General features: G+C 37.3%; 1 protein-coding gene across 1 annotated transcript; it reads right to left on the bottom strand.

Annotated features, from left to right (window-relative positions):
- Positions 1 to 2302: 2302 nt before the first annotated feature.
- Positions 2303 to 11449, bottom strand: LOC117399660 (Y+L amino acid transporter 2-like). Its single transcript, XM_059023129.1, has 10 exons — positions 11260 to 11449; positions 10003 to 10511; positions 5639 to 5764; positions 5379 to 5523; positions 5026 to 5149; positions 4442 to 4545; positions 4194 to 4290; positions 3936 to 4085; positions 3363 to 3546; positions 2303 to 2696 (listed from the first exon to the last, which is right to left on the bottom strand). The coding sequence occupies exons 2-10, from the start codon at positions 10487 to 10489 to the stop codon at positions 2602 to 2604; spliced, it is 1512 nt and encodes a 503-aa protein (XP_058879112.1). The 5' UTR covers positions 10490 to 10511; positions 11260 to 11449; the 3' UTR covers positions 2303 to 2601.
- Between the last annotated feature and the right edge of the window lie 1905 nt (positions 11450 to 13354).

Raw genomic sequence — 13354 nt, 5'->3', positions numbered from 1 at the left:
TGAGAGCAGCCTTCAGCGTGCAGAAGATGGAGGAGGCCAGCTTCGTGGTCAAGAATGCGTCGTTTCAAATCATCAATAAACATGATCAGAATTTAAAGGCAAGTTCTAAAGCAGCACTGATCTTTACATAATGCAGTCTTGCTCACACATAAAAGGTAGTCATTTGAAGTTTTTAGAAAGTCAGAAAACTTCAAATGATTTCATTTTTGGTACCTTCAGTGGGTGAGGAGGCAAGACCTGATTGGTGTTATGCCCAGGTAGGGCCTGTGCATCAGTTAGTTCACAGATATTAAATCGGCTATTAATTTATTTTGTGTTATGTGGGCTGTTTTAGATGTACCCTCAAGAGTTTTAGCTCAACACTAGTGGAATGTTGTGGTTGTGAAAAACAAACAAAAAAATTAATTGCAAGCCAGAATCATGTTCAAATGTTCTACATCTATCAGAGTCCCTGAAGAAATACATTGGAGAAATATATATATACACACACATATACACACCCATATATATATATATATATATATATATATATATATATATATATATATATATATACACGCACACACACCGAGCATCAAAAGAAACTTACCACTTATATTTGGATAAAATTCACTAGATGTGATCGAAAAATGACAAACTCTGTTTTAGAGCAGGTGCAGTGACTTTTCATTGTGCCAATTAACAATTGACATCACCAAGATTCTGCAAAATGATCTGTTGATCTTGGGCAGGTGTTGTGACTCTGTCTCCCAGTTCGTGGCCTGTCATTGACAGAGAGTAGGTCTGGTTATACTGTCTCGCCAGGTTTGAAATTGCTGGCTGTGAGCATCCATGACGGCGAGCCACAGTACGCTGCCCTAGTCCAGCCGCCAACATGCCGATAGCACGAAGGCGCTGCTATCTTGACAGACGTGGCATATTGTTTTTTTTTTTGCTTTTATTCAAGCTTGCAGTTCAGCAGCTGAAATCACTTAATATCCAGTGTCCAATCAACTGTCTCACTAATTAGGTGATTAAGTGCATACGCTTCAGTCAGTCACTCAAACGTGTCATGGTCAAGGATGAATGATCGAGTGATTAAAAAGAAACCAAAAACATTTCGTCAATGTCCATCATTTATATACCTTATTTTTTTTCCCGAAAATATTAGTGTTCACTAAAGAAACTTATAGTGATAAAGTTTATTTTGATGCTCAGTATATATATATATATATATATATATATATATATATATATATATATATATATATATATATATATATATCAAAGCTGTATTGTGTGTGATTGAGTGGCTTGCTGCTGATACATGAAAATAAGTTTTCAAAGATACAGAAGTTCTTCCAAATTACTCCAGAACTGAGAGAGTGCAATAATAATTCTAGGGTGTGTCTCATTTTAGGGGAAAGCAGACTCGTGCAGAGGAAGAACATATAGGAAAGGCAAGTGAACCAAACAGCAACAAAAAATAAGAAAACAATTATATTAAGTAGGCCTATTAAGAAAAGTTTGGAAACATCATGAAAACCAGATAGTTTTCAGTAATTAAAATGTAATATTGTAGGCGGGTGTATTTCCACCTACCACGATGCTGTTTAAATATGAAAATGATATGTTTATATAATAACAGAGAAACTATTCTTAAGGAACTTTAAATTACCCTTCATAATGAGTTAGCGAAAAAAAAAAAACATGTAATTAAGCTTTCAGCTCCCCCTTGTGGTGACAGTTTAAACTTTTTTTTTCGGTGCCATTTCTCTACTCCAGAACAGTAATTAGGCTGCCACGTTTTTAAAAAGGGGAAAATATAGATTTGAAAGATTATTGCAAAAAAAAAAAGAAAATAAAAAACAGTGTTTATTGGGCTTTCCCATGGAAACTGACCTTGTCTGTTTAGCTTCCCAACACTGTCAACCTCCAGACAGCAATGCCCAGTAATTAGGCTTCTGTTAGGTCCTTTAGTTTGCCCTCAGGAAGTCATTTCCATGTTTGGCCTTCATTTTTTTTTTTTTTTTTTTTTTACCTCACATGACCTTTCACCTGCAAGGCCTCTTTTACACATGACCAAGCTTCGAATGCACACAAACACACAGGCATCTGTTTACAGTAGGTGTGCAGCATGGCACATTAGTAGAGTAACATAGTTTCCAAAAATGTAAACTTATATTAAGATATACTGTAGATTAATAAATAATAGAGCAACATGATGGCATCACATTAAATACCTTGTTTACAGGGATGTGTCTGAGAAACCAGGATGGTTTATACTGTACATTCTATATCTATCTATCACAAAAATAACCAGTTACTGCAACAATTTCCTTTTACTGACACACTATTTATACACAATGAAAATGGCACACAAACAGTATTTCATCTGTTACCACAGCACTACAATGCACAACAATTAAAAACAAATTTAAGTTTGACTGATATGTTCCTAGAAAAGAGATCAGTCTGAAATATTATGGATGTGGTCAAACAGATGCTGTTAGATGCTACTTTGTTTTTGATGCAAAGCAGAGCAATCAATAAGGTTAGCATCCACCAATAAATAAACATATTACACAGAGGCCCCTGCAGGTCGTGCTGTGAGTGACCTTTTTACTTGGCTTTATTCTCACTCAGTTTCTCAGGGTCAATATCCAACTCAGTCAGACAGCATTTGCACAGGATCTGTGTGTATCTTGTAACAGTTTCTAAAAAATAAAACATCAAACAGTAAGAACAAGGGAATGCAAGCATTAAAGCTCGGGCTGTATTTTTTCAATGGTTAAAAAAAACTGCTTATTTACAGCATTTCAAGGTTTAAAAATAGTTATTTCAAGATATTTCAAAATAATAAAATCTAAAAATAATAACACACGCGTGTAATGCCCCTTTCTTGTAGTGGACAGAGCGATCTTTAGCAGAAATATTTCTGATCTTTGATGCAGCTGATCTTTTTCGTTGAAAACATTTTAAAGAAATCTATGCAGTGTGTTCAATAATTTACCAGCAGCAAACTAAACCGGCTGCCAGGTTCCTCATGCAAATGTTTGCTGTATTTATTTTTAAGTGATAAAAAATATGTATATTTAGACTATTCTGACAGAAATGGCAATCTTCACGGGGAACTACATATTGCACGGCAATAGGTATATTTCAAGGAAATCGTGATAACCGTGAAAAAAATACAACTTTAATTAAAGCCCCCAGTAACTGTAAGTCAGGCAATTCTGAATGACCCTATTCAAAATATATTGGGGTGTACTTTCAGAAATGCTGGGTCGTTAAGATGTACAACATCTACAACACCAAATGATCCCCTTCTCCAGTCAGTGGAAATACTACATTGAGCAGGTATTCAGACAGCACCCACTTACCGCCTATACACCGAATAGTTCTCGGCCTCTTTTCTGCAGGTAAATAGACTCCTAAGAAATAAACAGGGACTCCAGAGAGAGCTATTCCCACTCCAATCAGAGAGTTGATGGTGTCACCGTACAGGGGAACAACCACCAGGAACAGGGAGCATATGCAATAAATCACAGGAAATATAAGGTTCAGCTGCAGATGGGGGAGAAGAAACACAGATTAAAGATGATTCCTCAGTTCACAAGAGACTGGAACCTCTTTCTGGGGTGCCAGAAGTTACCTAGACTACTGTACAAAGCCTAACATGCATACTGTACTCACAATTAACACACCTCAAAGCTCTTTTTGTACAGTATATGACAAGTGGATTCTCTCTGCTAGTCACTTTTATTTGGAAAGACCAAAATACACAATAGCTTTAAACTAGAGAACGCATCAAGTGTGCTTGTGGACAACCGTCTCTCTTGATGGTATAAAAACCTTGGATTTTATCCACTAGAAGATTAGTATACCCTGCAATTATTACTTAAATATATAAGGATAAGTATTATAACAAGAGGTACTAAATTCATGTTTCTTACCTTGATGGGTCTTGGTCTGTCAGGCTGAGTAAACCGCAAATATATTAACCCTGCGATGGACAAGCCCATAAATAGCCAATAGCTGAAGCTGTAGTAGTTAATCAGAAGAAACACATCTTCCACACAGAGGTACACCAAAGCCATAAACCCCTGGAAACACACAAAATATCCATGTTGAGCTTTGCAGGGACAGTTCATATGGGTCGGCAAAAACTGAAGTTTCAAAGCACAAACAATCTGGACTGAATGTGCACTTACATTAAAAAGAAGTGCAGGAACAGGTGTGAAGCGTTCAACATGAATCAGGCTTAAACTATCAGGAAGATGTCCTTCTCGTGCCCCAACATAGAACAGTCTACAAAACAGAAGATAAACTCTTAAGAACTTACGTTAATGCCTTATTAGTGTTGTATTATCAGTACTCTCTAAGGTAAACAGGCCCCATATTGTAACTAAATAACTGAATTAAAAATATTGTTTTATTACAGTATGTGCTTTTTAAATACCTGGAGGCTGCGATAATTGATGCATTTAATCCACCATAGCAAGACATGGCCACAGAAATAGGGATGATCCATTTTGCATACCCAAGGACCTCATTACCAAATGTCTGCAGTCAAAGGAACAGTGTTGTTAGCGTAAACCTTAAGCAATCGCGTTTTCAATAATACACTGTTTAAAAAAGGAACTGGGATATTTTATAGGAAATGAAAGGTAGTGAATTTCCAGAGAGGAATGAAACAGGCACTGTTACTACTAGCAAGTACCAACTTGGTCGTGATTAGAGCTATGAGTTTGGTGTATATGAAGCAGGTTCTTGTGAGTTTTATACTTTTAAAATAATATTATTCCTTCGAAATCCCTTGATAAAAAATTGCCCATAATCATGTAGTCTACAGGATTCATTTTTGCGTCTTTTACATTTGTCTAGTCAATAAAATATGCAAAATGGGTTTCAAAGAGTTTTGTTTTGTTCAGTGATTAAATACATTTGCAGTTTATTTTATATCGTTTTCATGTATTCTGGTAAATGTCATAAATCTGTTGCTGTAGCTTTCATGATTAAAATAAAGTGATTTCAGAGGCTTACCACGGCAACCGCATCACTGGCCAAAACAGAGGGCATGTTCAGCACAGCATAGTAAGCCACATTGGTAAGTAGGTAGATGATAGTTACAATGGGCATGGATATTGCAATGGCAAGGGGAAGGTTCCTGAGGAAAGAGAAGGTGACATATTTTAGGCTTTCCCCTGAAGGTAAAACAATTATTGCAGAATAGGGGTGATTCTCAAAGTTTAAATTTCCACCACATATATAATAAGAAAAGGGCACCCATATATAAATAGCTTAGAAAATACACCAAAGTCCTTCAAGTTAAATTCCCGGTTAGTTTTTTTCTCCCCTCCACTTTATAATCCCACCCCTTGAGTGTTATTAAATACCTCTCTGGTTTCTGGATTTCCTCAGTCACAAAATTGAGGGTATCCCACCCAGAATAGGAGAAGAGGGCGGAGTAAAGAGCGAGCGCTATGTTACCAGCCTGCATGGATGAACCTTCGAAGGGAGACTCAAAGTTTTGTGTGTGTCCTGCCAAGAGAGAGATAAAAAAAAAAAACATATTAAAGAGAAATGTTTAACCAGGCATGGTTTACTATTCTCTTAGTGTTGACCATTATGGTTGATTATAATTTTATTGTCTTACCTTGGCTTATTTTCACAAGCCCCACAGATATAATCATGATTAGGGCTAAGAGTTTGGTATATGTGAAGAGATCCTGTACTAGGGTGCCCCACTTCACATAGGCACAGTTTATAAAGGTGAGAGTACCTGATTGAGAAAAACAAAAACAGAGACAACCTGTAAGTGAAACAGTTGCTACAATAAAAAATAAAATAAAAAACAAAACTTGTTACGCCGTCTGAGTTTTATGAGCTCAGCTATTTCCACTCCTGTAATGGCATTTTATTTTCCAAATTATGCTTTTTTTTTTTCTCAGAAATTCACTATTGAAGCCCACCCTTAATTACCCAAAAACCCAAAACATAAATACAAAAAAATAAACATCTTAAATGCCTACAGTGGTCTCTTTCACATCAGCCTGTATATTTTCCAATCTTCATCTGGACAAAACCCATGCTGTGAGAAGAGGGCACTGCAGTCTCCATATAGAGCTAAACACAACTGAATCACACAGTGTGTGATGCCTGTGAAAGGTTTACTTCATGTCAGCAATAGCCCAAAGACATGTCAGGAGTATTAATGACGAGAATTATAATGCATACTTCTGTATAGGACCAGGGCTGCTGACTTGGGTAAAGGGATTGAGTACCTGCCTTGAATATTCTGGAATTCAAAAAACAAGATAACTCAATTTCCCCAATTGGAAGCACAAAATACTGACGTTTTACAAGGAGCCATCACAAGAGGAATGAGCTCATTTGGAGAGAAGACGTTTCTGTAGCTATCTACTGCTAACTTCCCTCAAGGAAAACAACTCCTCCAGATCAGCTGTCATTTCACCTGGGAAATTGTCCCCACCCCTTTAGTGCCTTCTTTCCTGTTGGTAACTGTAGCAGGGCGATTGCCCTGCACGTGTGTATTTAGTGTGGATATAATTTGTATGGGGAAATGGGTTTGTGTGTCGTTTTGGAGTTGATTTGTTTAATTGAATTATTGTTTTACAGACGGGCGCTCGATTGAGACTTGCTGCCTGCTAGGCTTGGTTGAGGGGAAGGGCAGCAGGTGATTGGCTGTGCTGGACCTCAATCAGCAGGTGGGCGGGTCTTGACCGAGTGTCCGTCAGTTCAAAAGCATTCGCGGGAGTTCGAGGCGACTGCAACGCCATTGCAGAGGGGAGCGGCGTATACTCGGGAGGAGAGGGTCCGCGCTGCAGGAACGACAGCTACGCAACCCTGAGACTGTAAGCGGTGCTTGTGAAGGCAATGCCCAGCCAAGGCCGTATGAAGCAGCACGAGTCGTTGTATGAATCCCAGCTCATGAGTAGGTTAGTTAGGGGATTGTGATCCCATGTGATGTATAGCGAGGGTTACGTAGTGTAGCCAGTTCCTGGAGCGCTCGCCCTCTGGTGCACCTTTTATTTGTAGTTTTTGTACTGTGTTTTATTTTGCCTTTTGTACATCTTGCTGTATGTGTCCTCTGTGCGTTACCATGGCTGGTAACGTCACATGACCACCTTTACTTTCATTTCTGTTTGTATTAATAAATCCTGCGCGCCTGTGCCGGCATTTCAAATCCACCCACCCAAAGTCTCTCTGTGTTGCTTGAACAGCGGTGGTCCACGCATGTGACGTAAGACCCTGTCACAGTAACCAATTAGCTGCTTCCCCTAATGACAGACATGCTTGCAGCCAGCAAAATGCCTAAATACACTGCCGAGGTGAAAAGACCTAGGAAGGAAGATTAACATACACATATTTCCTTGAAGACAAAGCAAACACACTGCAAACTTTCTTTTACCTTGTTTAATACCAGATTTAAATTTAACATAACGCCTGCGTTGTCATCCTTTCTTTCAAAACTGCAGATTTGAGACCTAGTATAGAGTACGGTAAATGAAAGTGCATGACAGGAAAGATTTAAGGAAGTATTTTGTTAGCTTCACCCACGTGAATGCAATAGTTGTACGTGACAGATAAACTAAGCCACGTGGGTGGATAGACAGAGCACTGTGCCATGAATGCCAAGGCAGCAGATGGTCACTAGATGAATATATTAAGTGCAACGTAATACTTTTTAGTATATACACTACCTTTGACAATATTATTGGGAGAGATTAATAAATGCAGAACTGTGAGCTGGACATTTATAGCTCATTTAGACTCATTAGACGACATGCGTACTAAATATACTGGTATCCCTGAATAGAATCCCCTGCTTATAAAATATATTCCTAAATAAGTAAGCTTTCTCACAAGAGCAGTGGTAAGCCAAAGTGTAATCTATTTACTAGTAATGACAAATAGCTGGGGGAGAGGCATTTCCTGCCACACAGACTGCTTGCTTTTTAAAATATCTTAGTAACCCTGAACAGATGATAGCATACATCCAAAATTGACAGCATATTTTAAATTAGCAAGATGTCCCATAAATGCAGTGACAACCCCAGATGCTATCCAATTACTACCAATGCAGAATGACTGGGTTAGATATATCAAAAAGGGCCAATCTATTAGTGAATATTAAGATTTATAGTAAGCAAGTGGTCTAAGTTTGATAAAAGGGCATTAAGTTCCACAGTTGTGTATCTTCCCCAGTACTCGTGGAGGTAAGGTATTCCATGCTCCAGTCTGCAGGGTGTGTTCTAAATTTGACACAAACACATTCTCTGGTGGAGGGCTGGAATTTCTGACAGGCAGCTTAGATTACCACACATAATAAAATAGATTATAGCAAGACTATGGAAAAGCAAAATACTGTACTGGTACTGTACAGAAAGGCTGTTTAGAAAACTGACCGTTTACGATTAGTGCTGTAGAAACCTGCTACTGTATGGCACGTAGAGACCCTAAAAAAATGGGCTTCAAGATTCTAGGCATACCGTTTTCGTGCCAACACCTGCTTGGATGCCTTGCTCAGCATTGCCAACCACTACTCTGCATCCATTACCGGACAAACATGGGCAGCATTATCAATCTTTACTATTAATCTTTTTTGTGTTGAAATTATTGGTACGCGATAACATAAGAGTTTATTACCATTTATACGATTCTAGCAGGCGTTCTAGTTGGCAGATACTCATGCGTTTCTGGCTGTACAGTGTGTCCTCACAGACTGTAAATCCTGGCAGGGGTTCAGATGCCAATGCCAGGGCTAAGAAAAATACTCAGCTTGTTCTCTTAATAAAAAATAGAATATCATTACAAAACTGAAACGAGAGAAGCTTTTTATAAAAACAAACAGCTCTCCACACATTGGTTTCTGTTTAATTTTAAATGCACTCTACTAGGATTAACAAATACCATAAGATAACTTACAACATCATTACCAAATTTGCAGTATGTGACATGACAACTAATTGTCAGCTGTATATTTTAAAGCAGAAATGAACAGCATTTTTAAATACTTATCTAGGTTATGGTCTGTATTGCTGGTACATTTGACATTTGTGATGGTAGAAAAAGATTCTGTTCAAACAAGCCTGACATGAACAATACAGAAAATGTGTTAATATTGAAATGTACCGGTACAGCCAAACCGCAACTGGATTCATATAGATATAAAGAACAGGTGTTTAAGTCTTTAAAATAGACCCCACAGATGAAAACATGTTAAGAAAAACATAAGGGACTAAAACAGGCAAGAAAAGCTAGCTATTCAGTCAGCTAGTTATATCTGCAGACCAAGAAACTGCATTAAGGAAGCCCATAACAGTAAATAAACTATTTGTATTTAATATTGGAAGGGTTGTGTCACATAGGATTATGAGTAAAACATCACAGCAGTGCTGTATTTGGTGTTCCTTTATGGAGAAATAACAAAGTCATGGGAGAGCAGTGTTTTGTTGCTGTTTTGTTGCTGTTTTATGTAAATTAGAGAAAACTCTAAAAGCCACATAAAATAGCACTCTCCCTTGAATTTAACATAACAAAACTATAGCTCTGAAAGTGTTGATTTCATAACAGTGCTATACATCACGTCACATTTAAATCAATTATCGTTTTAAGACGTTCTGAGATGAAGGTATGACAGCAAAACAAACTAAAGATAAATAAGCTTTCAGGTGTGACGATTCTGAAAGAGAGCGCTAAAGTGACAACAGTGATTGAGACGGCTATCTTGAACCTACACATCCTGAAGTCTCTGTGTGTTTTTTTACGATGAGACAGAGTGCACTTTCTTGAAGATCAGGCCTACGTGACTATTCTAAACCATAGTTACTTACAATAAGTCTGTGGGATCAACATACAATAGGATACGTCTTTATTATGTACCAAATCATAGTTTGTGGTAAACAGTAGAAGAAAAAGTAGTTTTAGATGCAACCCATTCTGACAAAAATAATTCAGAAGGGGGAAGGATACAGAATACAAATGCATGATACTTACAAAGACATGCAGCAGCAATCAAGCGGACAGCTTCATTAGGAGGTTCACAATTTGGGAAGATGGCCTGGACGACGTAGTTGCCAAAGGTAATTGCTATGACTGCCTGTGTTGAGGGTTCAATAATGAGAAGGGAAGACCAAAGTCTGATGAAGGCTATAAAGCTACCAAAGGCCTCCAAGATATAGGCATAACTGGCCCCTGATTTGGTGATGGTCGTCCCGAGCTCAGCATAACAAAGGGCCCCAAACACTGAGAAGATGCCTCCAAAAGCCCAGATAACTAGGGACAGCCCATAAGAGCCGCTGTACATCAGAACTCCCTTTGGAGAGACAAATATCCCTGAGCCAATCATGTTTCCCACTATTAGACAGACGCCATTGAGTAAAGTAATTTCCCTTTTCATCTGCATTTTGTCTTCAGAGCCTTTCAGCGTCTCATTAGGCGTGTTGCCATCTTTGGAGCAATAGGTAGTGTCTACCGGAGCCATTTTTATAACAGCTTCTTGATTCCTATAGACATATTTGGAAAGAAAGCATCATTGAATTAACAACGAATAATACCGTACTTGAGGTATCAATGATGCCTATTTTGATATGCAAGTATGTAAACAATATTGCTCTGAAATCTGTGTTCTATATAAGTTAATATGTACAGTCGACCCAGTCTCTTATGGTATAATCTGAGCTTCATGTTTTACTTATAAAAAAATAACAAAATAGTTACTTCTGTTGTCCATGTCTACATTTTTGTCAGTTGGTATTCTACCATGCACAAGCTGCCACTTACTGTATGTTCCTAAATCTGCCTATTGATTGGCTGAGAGTGTCTTCAGGATTTATAATTTCTTAGTATGCTTTCTTGGTTAGATTTCAGTAATGGTGTATTTCTGAAAATGTAAAGTCTATTTTTTGCTTACATTTTATTAACAGGCTTAAGTAAGTGTCTCTTTCTAGAGCCAAAATATCCATCATTATTTATAGGCATTGTTTTTGTCAATGAATTAGATGCAATTTTCTTATATCCTTGGTATTAGTGGCAGCACATTATCATGCTCAAATAAGTAACTTTAGAATAAGCAAACAAATGCATAGAATATTGAAGACCACATCATTTAAAAATAACAAAATAATTAACTAAAAGCTTGGTTTGAAATTGTATGCTTACATCTTGGGTAGAAAATTGAACATATTTTAAAATCATTTATTCATTTTAAATATCTGGAATAAACAATTCTAGTAAAATATAAAAAGAGCTTACCTGTAAAAAACTGGTTTATGTGGCTACATAAAGCGAAATCTTAAGGTTCTATCTCCTCCTGGAAACCAGAGTCAAACACTGTGCATGTTTTTTTGCGAAAGCCAGAATCATAACATAAAACTTGCACAACAGCTGACTTAAGATATATGGGCCATGTGTGTCTTGCTTACAGTTAGTCTGTCCCACAGCACTGGGGTACATGGATACAGACTTGTTTGTTAACAGAAATAGAGTCTAGTGTGCCTTCTATTTTGGTAGCTGTAAACAAGGAAATTGGTATCCTGTACACCGATATTGGTTTAAGAAGAACTTCTCACCACAAGGGGATGTAATTCACCTTTTGAACAGATTAAAATATTTAAATAGAACAATACAGTATTTGTTAGTCTTCAGCCTTTTTGCATACATCAATATAATCACCTAAAGTTGTATTGCTTGGCAAAACCAACACACACAACTAGCACTTCATTACAGTCAAATTGTCATGAGGTTTCTCGTGTGTGAAGTGGCAAAACTGACAACAGTTTATGATGCAACACACATAGTGTTTTCGAATCTCAGTAAACAAATACTCCTCTGGCTTGGACTTTCTATATTTATTCAGAGGATCCCATTTGTAGATTCAGATGTTGATTTAGAATTTTTAAATGGTTAAATGACAAGTTTTTCTTCCTCTTAATATTACTGGAGACGTATAAAACAAACAGGCATGTGTCAAGACAGCTGCCACTTGCATATTAAAAAATACAAAACACTATTATCAAAACAAACTTATCAAGTTGTCATTTCAGCTGCTGAATGCTACCGACACTTTCCAGGGATCGACATATATGCAGATGGCAGTGAATCAACAGGAATTAGCCTATACAGAGGTTTTAACCTGAATGTAATTGACAAGAGCAGACTGTTGTGCGAACAAGGAAGTAGAGCAGAGGTCTGATATGTGGTTGGCAATGTTTAGGCCGGGGTAGTGCAACTAATGCATTTTTGGGGGATAGTTGAACTTTTGTATTATTAACATTTTTTTTTTTTACTAATTAAACCTGCATTGAGATTCATTTGTTACTCTTGGTGTTTTGCAAACAGGTGTTAAATGTTCATATCATCATGATTCCTTCTTGTCAACTCAACTCTAGCCAGCTGTTATTTTCATACAGTTTTTCCATATTTCACTCAAATTTAAAAAGTCAGAGATTGTATTCGAGTTACACTTACATGTAAAATAAAACAGGACCCAATGTTACTCTGAGCTGCTCACAAAGACGTCTACTGGATTTACTTACAGCAGATAGACTAGCATGACAACAATCTTTTATCCCACACCCTTTTCCTCACAGTTACCACCCTATAGTATGGTACTGCATAACGTTACAAACAATTACTTCAAAAGACTTGATATAGTCCTCACAGCAAGCTCAGTGCTTTTCTTCCAAGTTGTACAGTATGCTGTTTGTTGTATAAATGCAGTGTGATTGATACTGTTTATGACCTTCTCGTAATCTTAGGGGGCTGGCATTTTAAATTTAAAACATAAAATAAAATAAGTAAATAAATACATGTCTTGACAATTAGCAGCATTTACTAGTTTGAAGTTAAAACTTTGTGTTTATTTCAACATTCATTTGCATCTTGAAACAAACAAATATATTCTTACACGTCACCTTCAGTGCACCAGCTCTCATTCTTAGTTATTAAATCCCCAGGATATGCCCTAGGCTTCGTTGTTAGTACTTATACATACAATATTACATGCTGTAGAGGCTTACTGATCACACACACTACAATTCAGGGCAAAGCAGTGTACCCTAGTATTAAATTAACTTGACACACACAAGAACATTTCTAGAATCTCTTACATTTGAAGTGCACCGTTTAAGATGTATTTTTATAGTTTGTTTATTTCCCCCCTCCAATGTACTGGGAGTACAGCAGGTGCAGTAAAAGCACAACTGAGAGGTACACAATATGTACATAAAGTTTGTATTTAATTTTATTTTGCACCGACTGCTCGAAAAATCCTGAAAAAATGAAGTTTGCCACACTGTGTATCCAGTCTTGAATATGCCACGTTGATAACAACGACCATGATATGACA

This window comes from Acipenser ruthenus, chromosome 4 (genome assembly GCF_902713425.1).
Source record: "Acipenser ruthenus chromosome 4, fAciRut3.2 maternal haplotype, whole genome shotgun sequence".
Classification (NCBI taxonomy): Eukaryota; Metazoa; Chordata; class Actinopteri; order Acipenseriformes; family Acipenseridae; genus Acipenser; species Acipenser ruthenus.
This window is presented reverse-complemented; position numbering and strand designations above follow the sequence as displayed.